The sequence below is a fragment of the Cherax quadricarinatus genome, chromosome 42 (genome assembly GCF_038502225.1).
Source record: "Cherax quadricarinatus isolate ZL_2023a chromosome 42, ASM3850222v1, whole genome shotgun sequence".
NCBI lineage: Eukaryota > Metazoa > Arthropoda > Malacostraca > Decapoda > Parastacidae > Cherax > Cherax quadricarinatus.
The window spans coordinates 2,137,383-2,165,274 of NC_091333.1; the positions used below are offsets into that span (position 1 = coordinate 2,137,383).

Here is a 27,892-nt window from a genome sequence, read left to right on the forward strand (position 1 = left end):
GTTGCTGCTCACCATAACCCCCATAACCATAACCTCCTTGGCTAAGTTCTACATCATTTAACTTATAAGTACTAGGGTTATGGGCACTCCCAAGCTTCAGAACCTTGCATTTATCTACATTGAACTGCATCTGCCACTTTTCTGACCAAGAATAGAGTTTGTTTAAATCCTCCTGAAGTTCCATAACATCTACGTTTGAATCAATTATCCTACCTATCTTTGTGTCATCGGCGAATTTGCTCATATCACTAGTAATTCCCTCATCAAGATCATTGATATATATTATAAACAACAACGGGCCCAAGACTGATCCCTGTGGAACGCCACTTGTTACAGATCCCCACTCGGATTTAACCCCATTTATGGACACTCTCTGCTTCCTGTCAGTGAGCCATGACTCGATCCACGAGAGCACTTTTCCCCCAATGCCATGAGCTGCCACTTTCTTTAACAGTCTATGGTGCGGAACTCTATCAAAAACCTTACTAAAATCTAAGTAAATAATATCAAATTCTTTATTGTGGTCAACAGCCTCAAAAGCTTTACTGAAGAAAGTTAATAAATTATGCTTATCGAGATGGCTTCTTATAATCTCAGCTATAATTGACTCTAGTAATTTGCCTACAATTGACGTCAGGCTTATTGGGCGGTAATTTGACAGTAACGACTTGTCCCCTGTTTTAAAAATAGGAATTATATTAGCCATCTTCCACATATCTGACACTACACCTGTTTGAAGAGATAAATTAAAAATATTAGTTAATGGTTCACAGAGTTCCATTTTGCATTCCTTAAGAACCCTTGAAAAAACCTCATCAGGACCCGGCGACTTATTTTGCTTCAGTCTGTCTATCTGCTTCACAACCATCTCACTAGTGACTGTGATGTTACATAATTTATCTTCTTCTAGCCCACTGTAAAAATTAATTACTGGAATATTGTTAGTGTCTTCCTGTGTAAAAACTGAGAGAAAATAATTATTTAAAATCAAGCACATTTCATTCTGGTAGGTAAGACACATAGGCAACAGTAGGCAACTTTATTCCGAAACGTTTCGCCTACACAGTAGGCTTCTTCAGTCGAATACAGAAAGTAGGCAGGAACAGTAGAGATGTGAAGACGATGTAATCAGTCCATCACCCTTGAAGTCGTAGAATTTGAGGTTGTCAGTCCCTCGGCCTGGAGAAGTTCAGTTCCATAGTCAGGAACTATCTGAAGATCAAGCGTCTGTGACCAGGCCTCCTGGTGGATCAGAGCCTGATCAACCAGGCTGTTGCTGCTGGCTGCACGCAAACCAACGTACGAGCCACAGCCCGGCTGGTCAGGAACCGACTTTAGGTGCTTGTCCAGTGCCAGCTTGAAGACTGCCAGGGGTCTGTTGGTAATCCCCCTTATGTATGCTGGGAGGCAGTTGAACAGTCTCGGGCCCCTGACACTTATTGTATGGTCTCTTAACGTGCTAGTGACACCCCTGCTTTTCATTGGGGGGATGTTGCATCGTCTGCCAAGTCTTTTGCTTTCGTAGTGAGTGATTTTCGTGTGCAAGTTCGGTACTAGTCCCTCTAGGATTTTCCAGGTGTATATAATCATGTATCTCTCCCGCCTGCGTTCCAGGGAATACAGTTTTAGGAACCTCAAGCGCTCCCAGTAATTGAGGTGTTTTATCTCCGTTATGCGCGCCGTGAAGGTTCTCTGTACATTTTCTAGGTCAGCAATTTCACCTGCCTTGAAAGGTGCTGTTAGTGTGCAGCAATATTCCAGCCTAGATAGAACAAGTGACCTGAAGAGTGTCATCATGGGCTTGGCCTCCCTAGTTTTGAAGGTTCTCTTTATCCATCCTGTCATTTTTCTAGCAGATGAGATTGATACAATGTTATGGTCCTTGAAGGTGAGATCCTCCGACATGATCACTCCCAGGTCTTTGACGTTGGTGTTTCGCTCTATTTTGTGGCCAGAATTTGTTTTGTACTCTGATGAAGATTTAATTTCCTCGTGTTTACCATATCTGAGTAATTGAAATTTCTCATCGTTTTCTGCAACCCACTGAAAGATTTGGTTGATGTCCGCCTGGAGCCTTGCAGTGTCTGCAATGGAAGACACTGTCATGCAGATTCGGGTGTCATCTGCAAAGGAAGACACGGTGCTGTGGCTGACATCCTGTCTATGTCGGATAAGAGGATGAGGAACAAGATGGGGGCGAGTACTGTGCCTTGTGGAACAGAGCTTTTCACCGTAGCTGCCTCGGACTTTACTCTGTTGACGACTACTCTCTGTGTTCTGTTAGTGAGGAAATTATAGATCCATCGACCGACTTTTCCTGTTATTCCTTTAGCACGCATTTTGTGCGCTATTACGCCATGGTCACACTTGTCGAAGGCTTTTGCAAAGTCTGTATATATTACATCTACATTCGCTGTTGGGCCGTGCGGACGTGCTGCGCAGTAGCTCCTGATTGGGTTGGCTTTTGCGCAGTGTTGACGTGTACTTGGCTCTGTGAAGACCTGTTTGCGCGCTCTCTAGAATTGAAGCAAGATGCCCTCCATCGAGCAACTTTACCAGCAGCTTAAGGAAGAATTGAGGATGGCGAATATGGAAATTCGGCGACTGACCGAGGAAAACAAAAAGATTCGTAGTAGTCCTCCTGTTTTGAGTCCTCAGGTCAAGAAGGGAAACTGGTCAGTGGCTGGACAGCAGGGAAAGAAGTTGACGATCAAGAAGACGAATGGAAAGGTAGAAACGATGAAGAAGAAAGAGACTGCCGTGGAAACTGTTGTGGAAACATCTAATACATTCTCAGTGCTACCCGACGAATGTGAGTCGACTACTGGGAACAACACGACGAACGACACCAAGGAAGGTAAGAATATTGTTGTTGTTGGGGATAGCCAAGTAAGGTATATGGATAGGGCGTTCTGCTTGAAGGACAGGAGTAGGAGACAGAGAGTTTGCTTTCCTGGGGCTGGGATGGAGGATATTGTTAGCCGTCTGGATGACATCATGAGAGGTAATGGGAGTAATCCTATTATCTGTCTCAGTGCTGGTGGCAACGATGTTGGCAGACGTAGGAGTGAAGACCTGATTAGCAGGTATAGGTCAGCAATAGAAATAATTAGGAGTAAGGGTGGGAACCCTCTCATATGTGGTATTTTGCCAAGGAGGGGAGTTGGAAATGAATGGTTGTCCAGGGCAATTGGTGTCAATTGCTGGCTGGACAAATACTGTAAGGAAAATGCGGTAACATTCATTGACAACTGGGACCTCTTCTATGGCAGAAATGACATGTATGCCAGGGATGGGGTTCACTTATCTAGGTGTGGGGTGGGAGCACTGGCAACTGCAGTGGAGGGAGCAGTTAGGACTTTAAACTAGGAGTAGTTAGTGGTATGGGTTTTGGCAGGAAAACAGTGAAGTCCCAGTGTAGTAATATTACGAGTTCTAGGGGAACTAGTAATAATAAGAACGAGGTAGATATTGAAAAGCCAGGGACCTTGGGTGATAAGGACAGTAATAGGTTTAGTAGAAAAATAGAAATGAGCAGGAAGGGTAAAGAGAAAGGAGAGTCTTTCAATGTTTATTATGCTAATTGCCGTAGTGCTAGGAATAAGATGGACGAGTTGAGATTAGTTGCTAGTGCAGGTAACATTGATGTACTAGTGAAGTACCACCATGGTACTAGTGAAGTACCACCACGGTACTAGTGAAGTACCACCATGGTACTAGTGACGTACCACCATGGTACTAGTGACGTACCACCATGGTACTAGTGAAGTACCATGTTACTAGTGAAGTACCACCATGGTACTAGTGAAGTACCACCATGGTACTAGTGACGTACCACCATGGTACTAGTGACGTACCACCATGGTACTAGTGAAGTACCACCATGGTACTAGTGAAGTACCATGTTACTAGTGAAGTACCACCATGGTACTAGTGAAGTACCATGTTACTAGTGAAGTACCACCATGGTACTAGTGAAGTACCACCATGGTACTAGTGACGTACCACCATGGTACTAGTGAAGTACCATGTTACTAGTGAAGTACCACCATGGTACTAGTGAAGTACCACCATGGTACTAGTGACGTACCACCATGGTACTAGTGACGTACCACCATGGTACTAGTGAAGTACCACCATGGTACTAGTGAAGTACCACCATGGTACTAGTGACGTACCACCATGGTACTAGTGAAGCACCACCATGGTATTAGTAAAGTACCACCATGGTACTAGTGAAGTACCAGCATGGTACTAGTGAAGTACCACCATGGTACTAGTGAAGTACCACCATGGTACTAGTGAAGTACCAGCATGGTACTAGTGAAGTACCACCATGGTACTAGTGAAGTACCACCATGGTACTAGTGAAGTACCACCATGGTACTAGTGAAGTACCACCATGGTACTAGTGAAGTACCACCATGGTACTAGTGAAGTACCACCATGGTACTAGTGACGTACCACCACGGTACTAGTGAAGTACCACCATGGCACTAGTGATGTACCACCATGGTACTAGTGACGTACCACCATGGTACTAGTGACGTACCACCATGGTACTAGTGAAGTACCACCATGGTACTAGTGAAGTACCACCATGGTACTAGTGACGTACCACCATTGTACTAGTGAAGTACCACCATGGTACTAGTGAATTACCACCATGGTACTAGTGAAGTACCACCATGGTACTAGTGAATTACCACCATGGTACTAGTGAATTACCACCATGGTACTTGTGACGTACCACCATGGTACTAGTGAAGTACCACCATGGTACTAGTGAAGTACCACCATGGTACTAGTGAAGTACCACCATGGTACTAGTGAAGTACCACCATGGTACTAGTGAAGTACCACCATGGTACTAGTGACGTACCACCATGGTACTAGTGACGTACCACCATGGTACTAGTGAAGTACCACCATGGTACTAGTGACGTACCACCATGGTACTAGTGAAGTACCACCATGGTACTAGTGAAGTACCACCATGGTACTAGTGAAGTACCACCATGGTACTAGTGAAGTACCACCATGGTACTAGTGAAGTACCACCATGGTACTAGTGACGTACCACCACGGTACTAGTGAAGTACCACCATGGTACTAGTGAAGTACCACCATGGTACTAGTGACGTACCACCACGGTACTAGTGAAGTACCACCACGGTACTAGTGAATTACCACCATGGTACTTGTGACGTACCACCATGGTACTAGTGAAGTACCACCATGGTACTAGTGAAGTACCACCATGGTACTAGTGAAGTACCACCATGGTACTAGTGAAGTACCACCATGGTACTAGTGAAGTACCACCATGGTACTAGTGACGTACCACCATGGTACTAGTGACGTACCACCATGGTACTAGTGAAGTACCACCATGGTACTAGTGACGTACCACCATGGTACTAGTGAAGTACCACCATGGTACTAGTGAAGTACCACCATGGTACTAGTGAAGTACCACCATGGTACTAGTGAAGTACCACCATGGTACTAGTGAAGTACCACCATGGTACTAGTGAAGTACCACCATGGTACTAGTGAAGTACCACCATGGTACTAGTGACGTACCACCATGGTACTAGTGACGTACCACCATGGTACTAGTGAAGTACCACCATGGTACTAGTGACGTACCACCATGGTACTAGTGAAGTACCACCATGGTACTAGTGAAGTACCACCATGGTACTAGTGAAGTACCACCATGGTACTAGTGAAGTACCACCATGGTACTAGTGAAGTACCACCATGGTACTAGTGACGTACCACCATGGTACTAGTGACGTACCACTATAGTACTAGTGAAGTACCACTATGGTACTAGTGACGTACCACCATGGTACTAGTGAAGTACCACCATGGTACTAGTGAAGTACCACCATGGTACTAGTGAAGTACCACCATGGTACTAGTGAAGTACCACCATGGTACTAGTGAAGTACCACTATGGTACTAGTGAAGTACCACTATGGTACTAGTGAAGTACCACCATGGTACTAGTGACGTACCACCATGGTACTAGTGAAGTACCACTATGGTACTAGTGAAGTACCACCATGGTACTAGTGACGTACCACCACGGTACTAGTGAAGTACCACCATGGTACTAGTGAAGTACCACCATGGTACTAGTGACGTACCACCACGGTACTAGAGAAGTACCACCATGGTACTAGTGAAGTACCACCATGGTACTAGTGACGTACCACCATGGTACTAGTGACGTACCACCACGGTACTAGTGAAGTACCACCATGGTACTAGTGAAGTACCACCATGGTACTAGTGAAGTACCACCATGGTACTAGTGAAGTACCACCATGGTACTAGTGAAGTACCACCATGGTACTAGTGACGTACCACCACGGTACTAGTGAAGTACCACCATGGTACTAGTGAAGTACCACCATGGTACTAGTGACGTACCACCACGGTACTAGTGAAGTACCACCACGGTACTAGTGAAGTACCACCACGGTACTAGTGACGTACCACCATGGTACTAGTGACGTACCACCACGGTACTAGTGAAGTACCACCATGGTACTAGTGAAGTACCACCATGGTACTAGTGAAGTACCACCATGGTACTAGTGAAGTACCATCATGGTACTAGTGAAGTACCACCACGGTACTAGTGAAGTACCACCACGGTACTAGTGAAGTACCACCATGGTACTAGTGAAGTACCACCATGGTACTAGTGACGTACCACCATGGTACTAGTGAAGTACCACCATGGTACTAGTGAATTACCACCATGGTACTAGTGAAGTACCACCATGGTACTAGTGAATTACCACCATGGTACTAGTGAATTACCACCATGGTACTTGTGACGTACCACCATGGTACTAGTGAAGTACCACCATGGTACTAGTGAAGTACCACCATGGTACTAGTGAAGTACCACCATGGTACTAGTGAAGTACCACCATGGTACTAGTGAAGTACCACCATGGTACTAGTGACGTACCACCATGGTACTAGTGACGTACCACCATGGTACTAGTGAAGTACCACCATGGTACTAGTGACGTACCACCATGGTACTAGTGAAGTACCACCATGGTACTAGTGAAGTACCACCATGGTACTAGTGAAGTACCACCATGGTACTAGTGAAGTACCACTATAGTACTAGTGAAGTACCACTATGGTACTAGTGACGTACCACCATGGTACTAGTGAAGTACCACCATGGTACTAGTGAAGTACCACCATGGTACTAGTGAAGTACCATGTTACTAGTGAAGTACCACCATGGTACTAGTGAAGTACCACCATGGTACTAGTGACGTACCACCATGGTACTAGTGACGTACCACCATGGTACTAGTGAAGTACCACCATGGTACTAGTGAAGTACCACCATGGTACTAGTGAAGTACCACCATGGTACTAGTGACGTACCACCATGGTACTAGTGAAGTACCATGTTACTAGTGAAGTACCACCATGGTACTAGTGAAGTACCACCATGGTACTAGTGACGTACCACCATGGTACTAGTGACGTACCACCATGGTACTAGTGAAGTACCACCATGGTACTAGTGAAGTACCACCATGGTACTAGTGACGTACCACCATGGTACTAGTGAAGCACCACCATGGTATTAGTAAAGTACCACCATGGTACTAGTGAAGTACCAGCATGGTACTAGTGAAGTACCACCATGGTACTAGTGAAGTACCAGCATGGTACTAGTGACGTACCACCATGGTACTAGTGAAGTACCACCATGGTACTAGTGAAGTACCACCATGGTACTAGTGACGTACCACCATGGTACTAGTGAAGTACCACCATGGTACTAGTGAATTACCACCATGGTACTAGTGAAGTACCACCATGGTACTAGTGAATTACCACCATGGTACTAGTGAATTACCACCATGGTACTTGTGACGTACCACCATGGTACTAGTGAAGTACCACCATGGTACTAGTGAAGTACCACCATGGTACTAGTGAAGTACCACCATGTTACTAGTGAAGTACCACCATGGTACTAGTGAAGTACCACCATGGTACTAGTGACGTACCACCATGGTACTAGTGACGTACCACCATGGTACTAGTGAAGTACCACCATGGTACTAGTGACGTACCACCATGGTACTAGTGAAGTACCACCATGGTACTAGTGAAGTACCACCATGGTACTAGTGAAGTACCACCATGGTACTAGTGAAGTACCACCATGGTACTAGTGAAGTACCACCATGGTACTAGTGAAGTACCACCATGGTACTAGTGACGTACCACCACGGTACTAGTGAAGTACCACCATGGTACTAGTGAAGTACCACCATGGTACTAGTGACGTACCACCACGGTACTAGTGAAGTACCACCACGGTACTAGTGAATTACCACCATGGTACTTGTGACGTACCACCATGGTACTAGTGAAGTACCACCATGGTACTAGTGAAGTACCACCATGGTACTAGTGAAGTACCACCATGGTACTAGTGAAGTACCACCATGGTACTAGTGAAGTACCACCATGGTACTAGTGACGTACCACCATGGTACTAGTGACGTACCACCATGGTACTAGTGAAGTACCACCATGGTACTAGTGACGTACCACCATGGTACTAGTGAAGTACCACCATGGTACTAGTGAAGTACCACCATGGTACTAGTGAAGTATCACCATGGTACTAGTGAAGTACCACCATGGTACTAGTGAAGTACCACCATGGTACTAGTGAAGTACCACCATGGTACTAGTGACGTACCACCATGGTACTAGTGACGTACCACCATGGTACTAGTGAAGTACCACCATGGTACTAGTGACGTACCACCATGGTACTAGTGAAGTACCACCATGGTACTAGTGAAGTACCACCATGGTACTAGTGAAGTACCACCATGGTACTAGTGAAGTACCACCATGGTACTAGTGAAGTACCACCATGGTACTAGTGACGTACCACCATGGTACTAGTGACGTACCACTATAGTACTAGTGAAGTACCACTATGGTACTAGTGACGTACCACCATGGTACTAGTGAAGTACCACCAGGGTACTAGTGAAGTACCACCATGGTACTAGTGAAGTACCACCATGGTACTAGTGAAGTACCACCATGGTACTAGTGAAGTACCACTATGGTACTAGTGAAGTACCACTATGGTACTAGTGAAGTACCACCATGGTACTAGTGAAGTACCACCATGGTACTAGTGACGTACCACCACGGTACTAGTGAAGTACCACCATGGTACTAGTGAAGTACCACCATGGTACTAGTGACGTACCACCACGGTACTAGTGAAGTACCACCATGGTACTAGTGAAGTACCACCATGGTACTAGTGACGTACCACCATGGTACTAGTGTCGTACCACCACGGTACTAGTGAAGTACCACCATGGTACTAGTGAAGTACCACCATGGTACTAGTGAAGTACCACCATGGTACTAGTGAAGTACCACCATGGTACTAGTGAAGTACCACCATGGTACTAGTGACGTACCACCACGGTACTAGTGAAGTACCACCATGGTACTAGTGAAGTACCACCATGGTACTAGTGACGTACCACCACGGTACTAGTGAAGTACCACCACGGTACTAGTGAAGTACCACCATGGTACTAGTGACGTACCACCACGGTACTAGTGAAGTACCACCATGGTACTAGTGACGTACCACCATGGTACTAGTGACGTACCACCACGGTACTAGTGAAGTACCACCATGGTACTAGTGAAGTACCACCATGGTACTAGTGAAGTACCACCATGGTACTAGTGAAGTACCATCATGGTACTAGTGAAGTACCACCACGGTACTAGTGAAGTACCACCACGGTACTAGTGAAGTACCACCATGGTACTAGTGAAGTACCACCATGGTACTAGTGACGTACCACCATGGTACTAGTGAAGTACCACCATGGTACTAGTGAATTACCACCATGGTACTAGTGAATTACCACCATGGTACTTGTGACGTACCACCATGGTACTAGTGAAGTACCACCATGGTACTAGTGAAGTACCACCATGGTACTAGTGAAGTACCACCATGGTACTAGTGAAGTACCACCATGGTACTAGTGAAGTACCACCATGGTACTAGTGACGTACCACCATGGTACTAGTGACGTACCACCATGGTACTAGTGAAGTACCACCATGGTACTAGTGACGTACCACCATGGTACTAGTGAAGTACCACCATGGTACTAGTGAAGTACCACCATGGTACTAGTGAAGTACCACCATGGTACTAGTGAAGTACCACTATGGTACTAGTGACGTACCACCATGGTACTAGTGAAGTACCACCATGGTACTAGTGAAGTACCACCATGGTACTAGTGACGTACCACCATGGTACTAGTGACGTACCACCATGGTACTAGTGAAGTACCACCATGGTACTAGTGAAGTACCATGTTACTAGTGAAGTACCACCATGGTACTAGTGAAGTACCATGTTACTAGTGAAGTACCACCATGGTACTAGTGAAGTACCACCATGGTACTAGTGACGTACCACCATGGTACTAGTGAAGTACCATGTTACTAGTGAAGTACCACCATGGTACTAGTGAAGTACCACCATGGTACTAGTGACGTACCACCATGGTACTAGTGACGTACCACCATGGTACTAGTGAAGTACCACCATGGTACTAGTGAAGTACCACCATGGTACTAGTGAAGTACCACCATGGTACTAGTGAAGCACCACCATGGTATTAGTAAAGTACCACCATGGTACTAGTGAAGTACCAGCATGGTACTAGTGAAGTACCACCATGGTACTAGTGAAGTACCACCATGGTACTAGTGAAGTACCAGCATGGTACTAGTGACGTACCACCACGGTACTAGTGAAGTACCACCATGGTACTAGTGAAGTACCACCATGGTACTAGTGACGTACCACCATGGTACTAGTGACGTACCACCACGGTACTAGTGAAGTACCACCATGGTACTAGTGAAGTACCACCATGGTACTAGTGAAGTACCAACATGGTACTAGTGAAGTACCACCATGGTACTAGTGAAGTACCACCATGGTACTAGTGACGTACCACCACGGTACTAGTGAAGTACCACCATGGTACTAGTGAAGTACCACCATGGTACTAGTGACGTACCACCACGGTACTAGTGAAGTACCACCACGGTACTAGTGAAGTACCACCATGGTACTAGTGACGTACCACCATGGTACTAGTGACGTACCACCACGGTACTAGTGAAGTACCACCATGGTACTAGTGAAGTACCACCATGGTACTAGTGAAGTACCACCATGGTACTAGTGAAGTACCATCATGGTACTAGTGAAGTACCACCACGGTACTAGTGAAGTACCACCACGGTACTAGTGAAGTACCACCATGGTACTAGTGAAGTACCACCATGGTACTAGTGACGTACCACCATGGTACTAGTGAAGTACCACCATGGTACTAGTGAATTACCACCATGGTACTAGTGAATTACCACCATGGTACTTGTGACGTACCACCATGGTACTAGTGAAGTACCACCATGGTACTAGTGAAGTACCACCATGGTACTAGTGAAGTACCACCATGGTACTAGTGAAGTACCACCATGGTACTAGTGAAGTACCACCATGGTACTAGTGACGTACCACCATGGTACTAGTGACGTACCACCATGGTACTAGTGAAGTACCACCATGGTACTAGTGACGTACCACCATGGTACTAGTGAAGTACCACCATGGTACTAGTGAAGTACCACCATGGTACTAGTGAAGTACCACCATGGTACTAGTGAAGTACCACTATGGTACTAGTGACGTACCACCATGGTACTAGTGAAGTACCACCATGGTACTAGTGAAGTACCACCATGGTACTAGTGACGTACCACCATGGTACTAGTGACGTACCACCATGGTACTAGTGAAGTACCACCATGGTACTAGTGAAGTACCATGTTACTAGTGAAGTACCACCATGGTACTAGTGAAGTACCATGTTACTAGTGAAGTACCACCATGGTACTAGTGAAGTACCACCATGGTACTAGTGACGTACCACCATGGTACTAGTGAAGTACCATGTTACTAGTGAAGTACCACCATGGTACTAGTGAAGTACCACCATGGTACTAGTGACGTACCACCATGGTACTAGTGACGTACCACCATGGTACTAGTGAAGTACCACCATGGTACTAGTGAAGTACCACCATGGTACTAGTGACGTACCACCATGGTACTAGTGAAGCACCACCATGGTATTAGTAAAGTACCACCATGGTACTAGTGAAGTACCAGCATGGTACTAGTGAAGTACCACCATGGTACTAGTGAAGTACCACCATGGTACTAGTGAAGTACCAGCATGGTACTAGTGAAGTACCACCATGGTACTAGTGAAGTACCACCATGGTACTAGTGAAGTACCAGCATGGTACTAGTGAAGTACCAGCATGGTACTAGTGAAGTACCACCATGGTACTAGTGAAGTACCACCATGGTACTAGTGACGTACCACCATGGTACTAGTGACGCACCACCATGGTACTAGTGAAGTACCACCATGGTACTAGTGAAGTACCACCATGGTACTAGTGAAGTACCACCATGGTACTAGTGAAGTACCACTATGGTACTAGTGAATTACCACCATGGTACTAGTGAAGTACCCCCATGGTACTAGTGAATTACCACCATGGTACTAGTGAATTACCACCATGGTACTTGTGAAGTACCACCACGGTACTAGTGAAGTACCACCATGGTACTAGTGAAGTACCACCATGGTACTAGTGAAGTACCACCATGGTACTAGTGAAGTACCACCATGGTACTAGTGAAGTACCACCATGGTACTAGTGACGTACCACCATGGCACTAGTGATGTACCACCATGGTACTAGTGAAGTACCACCATGGTACTAGTGAAGTACCACCATGGTACTAGTGAAGTACCACCATGGTACTAGTGAAGTACCAGCATGGTACTAGTGACGTACCACCATGGTACTAGTGAAGTACCACCATGGTACTAGTGAAGTACCACCATGGTACTAGTGAAGTACCACCATGGTACTAGTGAAGTACCACCATGGTACTAGTGAAGTACCACCATGGTACCATCATAACCACATAATCCAATCCCTGTATCACACCCATGATTTTAATAAATAATAGTAAGATAAGAATATAAAAATAAAATAACAAAATAATAATTAATAATAATGATAGTAATAAATTATTTAATAATAATAATTTAATAATGCACGGCAGGTGTGGGGGAGGGGAGTGGTGAGATTCATCCAAAGGGCAAGCAGGTAACTGTGTCCCTTAACCCCTGGTCAGTAACACCCACACACCTCCCAGGCTAAACAACCCCCAACTCTCCCCACAACTTCCATCCTCCAGGCACATCACCCTCCTGCTACCGTGCGCACCCTGCAACACCCCACCTCCCCACACACAAGTGTTTCACTCCTTGGCTAATATTTCAACAGTATATGGTGGGGGAAGACAGGTGTCACTCTCCACCACAGTCGTACCACACTTCTCACAGAGCGGGGTCACTCCTACCACACCAGCCGACCAATCACAGCAATGACATGATATACAGAAAAACCCTGGTTATGCAATCCATTTTGGGCAAATTATGTTTTGTCCCCAGGATGCGACCCACACCGGTCGACTAACACCCACGTACCCATTTACTGCTAAGTAAACAGGAGCAGCAGATGTCTTAAGGAAACATTCCTGAATGTTTCCACCCATACCGGAGATCAAACCACGGACAATCAATGTGCGAGCTGAGTGCGCTACCAACCGAGCTACGGGACACATAGAACACTAGAATGTGAGTAATAAAAAGAATCAATATGATATATGGATATTTTTTGTGTAATTATGATTGATTCGTCTGTTTATACACCCAGTGTGTGGGTCTCTAACACACTATTTTGTCAGAGTATTCTGTATGTCCTGAACATATCTCCTCGTCTTCAACGTCCTTGCAGAGGCGATACAAGAAGTCAGTCCTGACTCTGTGGGTTACATTCTTCCGCCTGGTTAAATTAAAAAATAAAATTATACATTAAATAGTGAGGGACCTCTGATGCTACCCAGGGGTAACACTGACCCCTAATAATACTTCCCAGGGGTACCACTGACCCAATACACTTCCCATGGGACCACTATATTTCCCAGAGGTAGGGTTCCCAGGGGCCAGGATGTCAGGTCTAGGTAGGGTTCCCAGGGGCCAGGATGTCAGGTCTAGGTAGGGGCCAGGATGTCAGGTCTAGGTAGGGGCCAGGATGTCAGGTCTAGCAGGGTTCCCAGCGGCCACGTCTAGGTCGGGTTCCCTGGGGCCAGTTACCTTACTTGTAAGGGAAGAAACTTGTCACAATACAGAGAAGAGTGAAGACACCTGCGATGAACGTCACAATAACCAAGATACGGTCCATCTTCTCTTGATGTTCTTCCATCTTCTTACGTTCCTTCTTGTGTTCGATAGTGTGGATTAACATTTTAAGTTTATGAGCGGTAAATTCATCAAGCTGCTGCTCCTCCGTCGTTGCTCCTTGTTCCTTCCTGAGGTCATCAACTTTTACCTTATCAGTTCCTTCTGTCTCGCTGAGGTTATCATCAAGCTTGACCTTCTCACTCTCTTCTTTCTCCCTGAGATCATCAAGCTTGATCTCAGTTCCTTCTTCCTCCCTGAGATCATCAAGCTTGACCTCAGTTTCGTCTTCTTCCCTGAGATCATCAAGCTTGACCTCAGTTTCGTCTTCTTCCCTGAGATCATCAAGCTTGACCTCAGTTTCGTCTTCCTCCTCGAGATTATCTTCCTCTTGTACGTTCACTTTGGGGGTTTCTTCCAGAACTTGCGTTGTTGTCAGAGAGTTGGGTCGGAGATCGTCACTTACAACACTGTGTAAACTCACATATTCCCGTCGCTGGAAGTTAACTGTTTCCGTAAGACTCTTAATGTGATCAGCTTGAATCTCGTTCTCTCTGATGAGACTACTGGCCACTTCGGAAACCTTTTTAAAACGGCGTTTATATTTTGCAGCATACTTTTCCGTGGGCTTAACCTGACTTTTAAGATGTGTGAGGTTAGCGGCCAGACTCTCACACTCCTCGCTCTTGATAACTAACTGATCCTCAACAAACAACAACTCTTTCTGTAAAGTTACGTAAACATCCAGCAAATCATTATTCAGTTCGCTATCCTGTTCTTTCAGCAGTTGAAGCTCTTCTTCAATCTGAGCACTGTGCTTTTTCTCTGCCTCCAAAGTAGCTTCGAGCTGAACACTCTGCTGCTTCTCTGCCTCCAAGGCAGCTTTGAGCTGAGCACTGTGCTTTTTCTCTGCCTCCTGGTGTAAACTCAGATATTCCCGTCGCTGGAAGTTAACTGTTTCCGTAAGACGCTTAATTTGATTAGCTTGAATCTCGTTCTTTTTGATGAGATTCTTGGCCACTTCAGAAACCTTTTTAAAAGGGCGTTTATATTTCCCAGTATTCAGTTCGCTATTCTGTTCTTTCAGCAGTTGAAGCTCTTCTTCAAGTTGAGCACTGTGCGTTTTCTCTGCCTCCAAGTTAGCTTTGAGTTGAGCACTGTGCTTTTTCTTTGTCTCCAAGGTAGCTTTGAGCTGAGCACTCTGCTTTTTCTCTGCCTCCAAGGTAGCTTTGAGCTGAGCACTCTGCTTTTTCTCTGCCTCCAAGGTAGCTTTGAGCTGAGCACTGTGCTTTTCCTCTGTCTCCAAGGTAGCTTTGAGTTGAGCACTGTGCTTTTTCTCTGTCTCCAAGGTAGCTTTGAGTTGAGCACTGTGCTTTTTCTCTGCCTCCAAGGTAGCTTTGAGCTGAGCACTCTGCTTTTTCTCTGCCTCCAAGGTAGCTTTGAGCTGAGCACTCTGCTTTTTCTCTGCCTCCAAGGTAGCTTTGAGCTGAGCACTCTGCTTTTTCTCTGCCTCCAAGGTACCTTCAATCTCGTCACAGTACTCAAACTCGACTTTCATCACTTTCTACATCTGTACCCTGAATACTTCCCCTTCGTTAATCTTCAGTGTTGCGGAGTTTAAAGCATCTTCAAGTTGCTCCCTGTACGACTTCTCTTCCTTCAATGTACTCGCCAGCTGTTTACTGTACTCGATTACATCGTCGAGCTGCTGTCGTCCGTCTTTCATAGCGCTCTCCACCAGTACATCTTGGTGTTCGTCGTCCACTGCATCAGCTGGGTGCTCTTCCTCTGTACCACCGACGTTTACATCCACTGCACCAGCTGGGTGCTCTTCCTCTGTACCACCGAGGTTTTCATCCACTGCACCAGCTGGGTGCTCTTCCTCTGTACCACCGAGGTTTTCATCCACTGCACCAGCTGGGTGCTCTTCCTCTGTACCACCGAGGTTTTCATCCACTGCACCAGCTGGGTGCTCTTCCTCTGTACCACCGAGGTTTTCATCCACTGCACCAGCTGGGTGCTCTTCCTCTGTACCACCGAGGTTTTCATCCACTGCACCAGCTGGGTGCTCTTCCTCTGTACCACCGAGGTTTTCATCCACTGCACCAACTGGGTGCTCTTCCTCTGTACCACCGAGGTTTTCATCCACTGCACCAGCTGGGTGCTGCTTTTCCTCTGTACCACCGAGGTTATATTCCCAGAAGTCGTCAGTGTCGGTGTTGGAGTAGTCTTCGTCGGAGTCCCAGAAGTCGTCAGTGTCGGTGTCGGAGTAGTCTTCGTCGGAGTCCCAGAAGTCGTCACTGTCCAAGTCGTCGGTGTCGGAGTAGTCTTCGTCAGTGTCCCTGAAGTCGTCATATTCCCAGTAGTCTTCGTCAGTGTCCCAGTAGTCTTCGTCAGTGTCGGAGTAGTCTACGTCGGTGTCGGAGAATTCATCGTCCATGTAGGTGTATCCGCCAGGGAAGCCCAGGTAACCACGAGGTCGTTCACCACGTTTCTCCACGTCGCCTACATATCCGTGATCCAGACCACCTCCCTGGTGGTCAGGAAGCCCAGGATCAAGCAGTCCTCCCTGGAGGTCAGGAAGCCCAGGGTCAACCAGTCCTTCTCCCTGGACGTCAGGAGGAAGACCAAGCCCAGGGTCAAGCAGTCCTCCCTGGAGGTGAGGAAGCCCAGGGTCAAACCCTCTCTGGCGGTCACGAAGTTTAAGATTAATGCCCAGGTGGGCAGGTCGCCACCCATCATCTTGGTCAACAACAGTGTCAACACCAGACACAAGTATCGTCACCACAACGATCAAGAAATTTATCAACAAATTCATTTTCATATAATTCATATTTGATTTTTTTTTCTTATTCTTCTGAGAGAGATTTTGAGATGATGACGCGAGTGATGGACTGGAGATGGAAGGTTGAAACCTATGTGAAGGCTCGATCCTCCGTAGCTCCGCGTGGATCATTCCTCTTATGAAGGCTCGATCCTCCGTAGCTCCGCGTGGATCATTCCTCTTATGAAGGCTCGATCCTCCGTCACCAGCTTCTCCAAGCTAACTTGTCCATCCTGATGAACAGTAGTAATAGACCAGGAGTGCTAAACCCCGAGGGGTCATACAGTGCTTGGGGAATAGAAGACAATCAGATTCGATGCAAGGAAGTGAAGATGAGCTCCACTTCCTTGGACCAAGAGCCATCCACGAACCTCGGGGCACCTGCTTTTAGGAAAAAACTTGCGTGGTACCTGTAGTAGTTGTAGTGTGGTTGTAGTAGTTGTAGTAGTGATTGTAGTAGTTGTAGTGTGGTTGTAGTAGTGCTTGTAGTAGTTGTAGTGTGGTTGTAGTAGTGCTTGTAGTAGTTGTAGTGTGGTTGTAGTAGTTGTAGTGTGGTTGTAATAGTTGTAGTGTGGTTGTATTAGTTGTAGTGTGGTTGTAGTAGTTGTAGTGTGGTTGTAGTAGTTGTAGTGTGGTTGTAATAGTTGTAGTGTGGTTGTAGTAGTTGTAGTGTGGTTGTAATAGTTGTAGTGTGGTTGTAGTGTGGTTGTAGTAGTTGTAGTGTGGTTGTAGTAGTTGTAGTGTGGTTGTAGTAGTTGTAGTGTGGTTGTAATAGTTGTAGTGTGGTTGTAGTAGTTGTAGTGTGGTTGTAATAGTTGTAGTGTGGTTGTATTAGTTGTAGTGTGGTTGTAGTAGTTGTAGTGTGGTTGTAGTAGTGATTGTAGTAGTTGTAGTGTGGTTGTAGTAGTTGTAGTGTGGTTGTAGTAGTTGTAGTGTGGTTGTAATAGTTGTAGTGTGGTTATAGTAGTTGTAGTGTGGTTGTAGTAGTTGTAGTGTGGTTGTAGTAGTTGTAGTGTGGTTGTAGTAGTTGTAGTAGTGATTGTAGTAGTTGTAGTGTGGTTGTAGTAGTTGTAGTGTGGTTGTAATAGTTGTAGTGTGGTTGTAGTAGTTGTAGTGTGGTTGTAATAGTTGTAGTGTGGTTGTAGTAGTTGTAGTGTGGTTGTAGTAGTTGTAGTGTGGTTGTAGTTGTAGTGTGGTTGTAGTAGTTGTAGTGTGGTTGTAGTAGTTGTAGTGTGTTTGTAGTAGTGATTGTAGTAGTTGTAGTGTGGTTGTAGTAGTTGTAGTGTGTTTGTAGTAGTGATTGTAGTAGTTGTAGTGTGGTTGTAGTAGTTGTAGTGTGGTTGTAATAGTTGTAGTGTGGTTGTAGTGTGCTTGTAGTTGTAGTGTGGTTGTAATAGTTGTAGTGTGCTTGTAGTAGTTGTAGTGTGGTTGTAGTAGTTGTAGCAGTGATTGTAGTTGTAGTGGTTGTAGTTGTAGCAGTTGTAGTGTTTGTAGTTGTAGTGGTTGTAGTAGTTGTAGCAGTTGTAGTGGTTGTAGTAGTTGCAGTGGTTGTAGTAGTTGTAGTGGTTGTAGTTGCAGCAGTTGTAGTAGTTATACTGGCAGTAGTAGTTGTAGTAGTTGAAGTGGTTGTAGTTGTAGTGGTTGTAGTAGTTGCAGTGGTTGTAGTTGTAGTGGTTGTAGTAGTTGTAGTGGTTGTAGTAGTTGTAGTGGTTGTAGTTGTAGCAGTTGTAGTGGTTGTAGTTGTAGTGGTTGTAGTTGTAGTGGTTTTAGTGGTTGTAGTAGTTGTAGTGGTTGTAGTAGTTGTAGTGGCTGTAGTAGTTTCAGTGGTTGTAGTTGTAGTGGTTGTAGTAGCTGTAGTAGTTGTAGTAGTTATAGTGGCTGTAGTGGTTGTAGTAGTTGTAGTGGCTGTAGCAGTTTTAGTAGTTGTAGTGGTTGTAGTAGTTTTAGTGGCTGTAATGGTTGTAGTAGTTGTAGTAATTGTAGTAGTTGTAGTGGTTGTAGTTGTAGTGGCTGTAGTGGTTGTAGCTGTAGCTGTAGAAGTTGTAGTGGTTGTAGTAGTTGTAGTGGTTGTAGGAGTAGTAATAGATGATATATATATATATATATATATATATATATATATATATATATATATATATATATATATATATATATATATATATATATATATATATATATATAGTTGTAATTATTTATTATTATTGATGCCAGGTTTTTTCGCTTTTTTTGTTTTGTTTTTACTTTTCAGTTTGATTTCGCTGGTAGCTCGAGAATGCCTCGTCCTATAGACTTCAAATTTCCAAGGATACGCCAGGATTGTGACAACAGTTGACAGGTGCCTTGTGTCCTCCTGGAATGCCTCGGATAACTTTCCAAACACATTCTTCTCCAGGCTGAGGGACTGACCACCTCAGATACTATTTCTCCAAGGTTGATGGACTGACTACATCATCTTCGCTACTACACCTGCTGCCTCTGTATTTGACTGAAGAAGCCTACTGTGTCTTAATAATCAACTTGTCGGTATTTTATATAATTTTCAACAGTTGGGATGGTAGATAAATGGTACAGAGTCTCGACAAGTTATTATGGGAACGTTTCGCCACACAATGGCTTCATCAGTCCGGTATAAAGAAGAATAATGATTAGAAAGAGTTTGAGGTAATCAGTCCCTCGGTCTGGAGTTGATGTGATCACATGGACTCCAGGCTGAGGGACTGATTACCTCACACTCCTTCCGATCTTGACTATTCTTTTTTTTTTGTAAATAAATGGTATAAAATACAGACACGATGGAAAAATACACACATTCAGTGTAAAGCGATCCTCTATTGACAACGTTTCGCCCACACAGTAGACTTTATCAAGTCACAAACAGATCTGTTTGTCTTGATAAAGCCCAGTGTGTGAGCGAAACGCTGTCAGTAAACGATCGTATTATATTGCATATGTTCGATTCCCGGCGATTTCCTTACACCGGTTGTCTATGTTCCCCATCGGTAAAATGGGTACCTGGGTGTTAGTGGATTGGTATGGGTCGCATCCTGGGACAAAACTGACCTAATTTGCCCGAAATGCTGTACATAACAAGGGGCTTTATATACAGTAGTATGTCACTGATGTCAGCTATGGTCTGTATACTTTGTACATGTAATTGTAGAAATAAGATATTATTATTATACCGGAGCATTGAACTCTAGGGACACAGCACACACTTCCCGCTCCACCAACACTATTATTAAGCACTTGGGAAGGGAGACTCAAGCCTATTTACATTCTCACATTACTTAGGAAAACTGCAACAAAAATTATGCCAATCTGAATACAAACAATGTGACTTGAAGATCAGTTCTATTCCTGTGTCTAAATAAATTTATACTTACCTTGGTAGCACAAGCTATCAGGTCCATGAGTGAACCATTCATCTACAAACATGTGCAACTCTTGGGTATCTTTATTGAGGAAACGTTTCGCTACACAGTGGCTTCATTGGCTTAAGCCGGTAGGAGACTTGGACCTGCCTCGCATGGGCCAGTAGGCCTGCTGCAGTGTTCCTTCGTTCTTATGTTCTTAACAAAGGGATACAGGATCATCTGGAGAATTTAATGAACAGTAAGTGACACTTGGAATCCCCAAGAATCAGCGTATGTGGATCCCTGGTGTCGTTGTACCACCCATGATACGTGCACACTTAAGAGTGCTTCCTGGTAACCCTCAGCAACCATCCAGCTGACACACGCATCGTGCTTTTTTTTTTTAAAATATGCCTACTGTGGTTTAATATTCATTGGTTTATTCCGGTTAAGGAAAGCAGTGCTACAAATAGCTGAGGGTGACGTGAGACAAACTGATAATAATATAAAAGCCTTTATTTCTACAAGTACACGTATAATGTATACCAACCTAGTTGATACCAATGACATACTAGTATATATACATAGCCCCTTGTTATGTAGAGCATTTCGGGCAAATTTGGAAATTTTGTCTCCAGGATGCGACCCACACCAGTCGGCTAACACCCAGGTACCTACTTACTACTAGGTGAACAGGAACAGGAAGTGTCTAAAGGAGACACACCCCAGTGTTACAACCCATACCGGGGATCGAACCCCGGGTAATACCTAAGAAAACCAGCAGTGAAATAGGTGGATTCCTTTAATGAAAGGTGTGTCCGGTCTTAAGACGTTAGAAACTAGAATTATTGATCGATGAAGTTAAAGAGACCGGGGCCAGGAGCTAAGAACTGTCCCCCCGTACAAACACAAATCGAGAGTACACATGAAAAAGAGAGAACAACGTAGAGATGTTCGGAATGACAGACAAGTTGGCTCAACATAATTATAAAAATTATTATTAAAAATGAGTAAAATATGTATACAATGAACCTAACTGTAATAAATGTTAAAGAGCTGTTTATAAAGAGTTTAAGCGGCACTTGTCATTAGAGTAATATAACAGTACAGCAACTATAAGCTAAACTAGACGTCACAGCTGCTGCTGCACACAGTGTGGGAAGTATTAACTCTAAATAGCACAAGTTCCTTCACCAGTACAGCAACTATAAGCTAAACTAGACGTCACAGCTGCTGCACACAGTGTGGGAAGTATTAACTCTACACAGCACAAATTCCTTCACCAGTACAGCAACTATAAGCTAAACTAGACGTCACAGCTGCTGCACACAGTGTGGGAAGTATTAACTCTACACAGCACAAATTCCTTCACCAGTACAGCAACTATAAGCTAAACCAGACGTCACAGCTGCTGCAGCACAGTGTGGAAAGTATTAACTCAACAGGCTGCTTAAAAGTATTTCATGTAAAGGATCAGCAAACATCTGTATAAAATATTAAATAAGTTTTCCCCGTAGGTTAAAAACACATAACTTCCGCATACACTTATGCTCGACATATTAAACCTTTTCAAACATGTAAGTTTAAAACATAAGAACATAAGAAAGAAAGAACACTGCAGCAGGCCTACTGGCCCATACGAGGCAGGTCAGGTCACATACATGCTTGAACACAAGGCTGACAAACATTCAGATGTGTCTCACCATAACTAATAAACCGAATATTTTACCCTTCGTAATCTAATATACAATCAAAGTATAACAAATATTTTCTCCAATAAAAAAAAATTAACTTTAATAGCCATCGAAAGCTTGAAGCTGCCTAAGCTGTACGAGTAAAATAGAAGCATCATTATTATCACCTTATTAGTATAGCAAAGAAGCTGCAGCAGCAAGGCGACTTTGAAGACACGCACAAACACACACCCATACCTGGGCGTACACAATTACCTGAAGTTAGCTGGTTTAGTGAAGTTAACGTCTACTCTAGTGTTAGTGTCTGCAGGGCCAACCCACACCTAGAAGAGAAGCACAGGTTTTAATGGTGGCACTAACGCTAATTGGCTGTCGTCACGGATAAACTGTCTAGCTCTACTGATTTTCGTTTTTTATGGACCATAAATCAGCTGCTATTTTCTCTATATATACACACACACACCTCGAAGGCTCACCCCTGCCCATCTAATAGCGGACGGGAAGTAGGTTCGAATGGAAGTACCAGTGTACAGTACTATATACAAGGCGTCACTCGTAGGAGACCCCGAGTTATTGTTTACTACAGACATAATATACAAACAAGACGGTTGCAACTACGAGAGTACCAACTCGGGGCCTCGTACGAGTCAAACACCCTGTACATAATACATGACAGTAACAATAATAATACCATTACAGGGATATAATACCTGAGAAATACCTTGTAATAGGTTTGAAGAATCCCACACACCCATCCCACCACTAAGCTTGACACCTGAAAACAAAATAAATCTCCACGATTTTTCTTGTTTTCACGGATATCTGAAGGATTAGGAGACCTGTTGACATCAAAGAGACAGACAGACGGACAGGCCGGCGCCAGCAATCAATCAACAGCCAGGAGTCTTTTTATCCTGCCATCAAAGCCAAAAATACAAACACCACACAAACATTAAATCATACATACAAGCACAAGCACGCAGACACGCAGCTCCATGTACTCAACGTACTTATTAACACCTCTTGTACTGATGTATATTTTATTCTACATTAAACATACGTGTGTGTTTGTATATATATATATATATATATATATATATATATATATATATATATATATATATATATATATATATATATATATATATATATATATATATATATATATATATATATATATATATATATATATATATATATATATATATATATATATATATATTTTTTTTTTTTTTTTTTTTTTTTTTTTTTTTTTTTTTTTTCAACAAGTCGGCCGTCTCCCACCGAGGCAGGGTGACCCAAAAAAGAAAGAAAATCCCCAAAAAGAAAATACTTTCATCATCATTCAACACTTTCACCACACTCGCACATTATCACTGTTTTTGCAGAGGTGCTCAGAATACAACAGTCTAGAAGCATAAACATATAAAGATACACAACATATCCCTCCAAACTGCCAATATCCCAAACCCCTCCTTTAAAGTGCAGGCATTGTACTTCCCATTTCCAGGACTCAAGTCCGACTATATGAAAATAACCGGTTTCCCTGAATCCCTTCACTAAATATTACCCTGCTCACACTCCAACAGATCGTCAGGTCCCAAGTACCATTCGTCTCCATTCACTCCTATCTAACACGCTCACGCACGCTTGCTGGAAGTCCAAGCCCCTTACCCACAAAACCTCCTTTACCCCCTCTCTCCAACCCTTTCGAGGACGACCCCTACCCCGCCTTCCTTCCCCTATAGATTTATATGCTTTCCATGTCATTCTACTGTGATCCATTCTCTCTAAATGACCAAACCACCTCAACAACCCCTCTTCTGCCCTCTGACTAATACTTTTATTAACTCCACACCTTCTCCTAATTTCCACACTCCGAATTTTCTGCATAATATTTACACCACACATTGCCCTTAAACAGGACATCTCCGCTGCCTCCAACCGTCTCCTCGCTGCTGCATTTACCACCCAAGCTTCACACCCATATAAGAGTGTTGGTACTACTATACTTTCATACATTCCCTTCTTTGCCTCCATAGATAACGTTTTTTGACTCCACATATACCTCAACGCACCACTCACCTTTTTTCCCTCATCAATTCTATGATTAACCTCATCCTTCATAAATCCATCCGCCGACACGTCAACTCCCAAGTATCTGAAAACATTCACTTCTTCCATACTCCTCCTCCCCAATTTGATATCCAATTTTTCTTTATCTAAATCATTTGACACCCTCATCACCTTACTCTTTTCTATGTTCACTTTCAACTTTCTACCTTTACACACATTCCCAAACTCATCCACTAACCTTTGCAATTTTTCTTTAGAATCTCCCATAAGCACAGTATCATCAGCAAAAAGTAACTGTGTCAATTCCCATTTTGAATTTGATTCCCCATAATTTAATCCCACCCCTCTCCCAAACACCCTAGCATTTACTTCCTTTACAACCCCATCTATAAATATATTAAACAACCATGGTGACATTACACATCCCTGTCTAAGACCTACTTTTACCGGGAAGTAGTCTCCCTCTCTTCTACACACCCTAACCTGAGCCTCACTATCCTCATAAAAACTCTTTACAGCATTTAATAACTTACCACCTATTCCATATACTTGCAACATCTGCCACATTGCTCCTCTATCCACTCTATCATATGCCTTTTCTAAATCCATAAATGCAATAAAAACTTCCCTATCTTTATCTAAATACTGTTCACATATATGCTTCAATGTAAACACCTGATCTACACATCCCCTACCCACTCTAAAACCTCCTTGCTCATCCGCAATCCTACATTCTGTCTTACCTCTAATTCTTTCAATTATAACCCTACCGTACACTTTTCCTGGTATACTCAGTAAGCTTATTCCTCTATAATTTTTACAGTCTCTTTTGTCCCCTTTCCCTTTATATAAAGGGACTATACATGCTCTCTGCCAATCCCTAGGTACCTTCCCCTCTTTCATACATTTATTAAACAAAAGTACCAACCACTCCAACACTATATCCCCCCCTGCTTTTAACATTTCTGTCATGATCCCATCAGTTCCAGCTGCTTTACCCCCTTTCATTTTACGTAATGCCTCACGTACCTCCCCCACACTTACATTCTGCTCTTCTTCACTCCTAAAAGATGGTATACCTCCCTGACCAGTGCATGAAATTACTGCCTCTGTTTCTTCCTTAACATTTAAAAGTTCCTCAAAATATTCTCGCCATCTACCCAATATATATATATATATATATATATATATATATATATATATATATATATATAATATATATATTATATAATATATATACTTATACATAATATAATCTATATATATATATATATATATATATATATATATATATATATATATATATATATATATATATATATATAAATATATATAAATATATATATATATATATATATATATATATATATATATATATATATATATATATATATATATAATATATATATATATATATTTAATATATATTATATATAATATAATCTATATATATATATATATATATATATATATATATATATATATATATATATATATATATATATATATATATATATATATATATATAAACTGCTAAATAAACTAAACTGCTCTTCATAAGAGTGAATAATATACAAAATCAAAGACAGTCAAAATATTGTGTCAGTAACCTAAAAAAAAAAATTGTGCTGGGAAACGAGCGACTGTTTCTAAACTGAAGCCTAAAATGCAGCGCAATATTTTTTCCCCCTATTTTTACCATGCATACAGACTGATTGGCTGGTTGTTTCCACCAGAAAAAAAAAATCAGCGCAGTGTATCACAAGCGCCATATTGACTTAAGTACTATAATACATCACGTAAATGGTAACCTTCAGTATAATCACGAGCTCTGGGTCTAACAATGTGGTTAATTAATCACCAAGATTACATCTGCTAGACGTAATGTCACATTATTATTGAGGGAGCACTAAACCCGTTGGGATTATACAGCGCCTGGGGGGGTGGAGGCATTCTGATTTAATCCAGGGAATTGGAACACAAATCCAACGTAATGTCACAAATTATCTTTAAAATCAATAGCAATATGTATACCTAAGTCAAGTGAACATCTCGCCCAATAAGCGAGATGAAGCCGACCTGCTTTTAAATTTTTTTCTTTTCTTTTCGAAAAATTTACATATGAACTGATAGATTCACGTAAATTTACATATATAAATTTTTAAATATGCACCGAAAGAAAATTAGCAATCTTACAAAATACTGGTATAATTACACTGATGTAATATAGCTTAATGCTTCCCAGCCTCTCTAAGGTCAGATTAAATTTACTTAACATTAATTCCATATCAAATATAATTTATTGTTTATTTATCAAAACGATGCTTGTCGAATATGTCAAGTTCGTTAATAAGTTCGGCTTAAAAACACGACATGTACATTTAAAGTTTATTTTAATGATTATTTTGGTGAATTTCTACTGTACTGCCAAATGCACACTCAAAAGACTTGAAGCCTAACAAATTATGATAACCACAAACAGTATATTCGACCATAGACATCGCACGTACAGGAATACATTTAATATCAAGCAATATTATCGACCACTAACACATCTAGCATTCACAGCAAAAAAAAAAGTTTCTCGGTGATAAGAGAAAAAAAAATGCAAATTTATAAACAGTTAGTAATAAGCATCATTTCTACACACCACAGTTCAATTAACTGCTAACGCAGCATGTTATCAGACATCAATGCCGTTAATGTAATCAATCCTCAATGTATGTGGGCATCAACGAGATAAAACAATGATTGGGTCTTCACAGCGTGACGTCAATGCTAGACTTGTTTACTTTCCCAGCTTCTACAACTGAAAGAGGAGATAACATTCCTAGTTTGTTGCCCTTTCTATACATCAACAATAAAATAAAATACATGCAAATGTTGGAGAGCATACAATGAGTTTGTATATGCAAGGACAATGAATATATCTGAAACAAGGTGCAGTATGTGCCTGCTTCAGAATCTTCACTAAGTACGACAATTACCTCCACCTGCTTAAGTATATTGCCTGTGTGTAGCAGATGTATTTTTACACTTCTGAAACCCTCTGCCCGAAAATTGTCCACTTATTTACGCCAAGAATGACGAACCTTTATGGTGAAGAAACAGATACAAGACAACTCGCCAGGAAAGTACTGCCATCCTGCCATAAGAGTATTAGTTGGTTCAACATTTGACACTGGCAGGATTGCTGGTTATTCTTTTTTTTTTTTTGTCTCAAGATAATATTAGTCTCCTATTTACATTCAGTATACAATTTAATTTCCTGTGGCTCTTTTAATAACTTTTATTTCTGTAATATTTTCTTTTCAGTTCAGACTGCCTAGTCTGTGGTTATTTTGTGCATGCAAACATTAAATAACATTCGTTTCTCTCTGCACCTGCTAAATTACTCCCTAGGAGTGAACATGATGGTATTACTGCAGCAGAAGTTAATGTTCCACACTATGTATTAAATACAATATGAAC

General features: G+C 42.7%; 2 protein-coding genes across 2 annotated transcripts in view; both read right to left on the reverse strand.

The window, feature by feature from the left end:
• LOC128695569 (uncharacterized) overlaps positions 1–27,892 on the reverse strand; it is an 854,631-nt gene that overhangs the window by 789,033 nt on the left and 37,706 nt on the right. The gene's annotated exons all lie outside the window — the stretch shown is intronic.
• LOC128695688 (uncharacterized) lies at positions 14,093–16,032 on the reverse strand. Its single transcript, XM_070093195.1, has 2 exons — positions 14,791–16,032; positions 14,093–14,751 (listed from the first exon to the last, which is right to left on the reverse strand). The coding sequence occupies exons 1-2, from the start codon at positions 16,030–16,032 to the stop codon at positions 14,392–14,394; spliced, it is 1,602 nt and encodes a 533-aa protein (XP_069949296.1). The 3' UTR covers positions 14,093–14,391.

Coding starts and splice junctions, on each gene's coding strand:
- LOC128695688 (XM_070093195.1), bottom strand. CDS start 16,032: ATGAAAGTCGAGTTTGAGTACTGTGACGAGATTGAAGGTACCTTGGAG. Junction 14,752..14,790: donor GGGAAGAAGACGAAACTGAG/GTCAAGCTTGAT, acceptor GACGAAACTGAG/GTCAAGCTTGATGATCTCAG.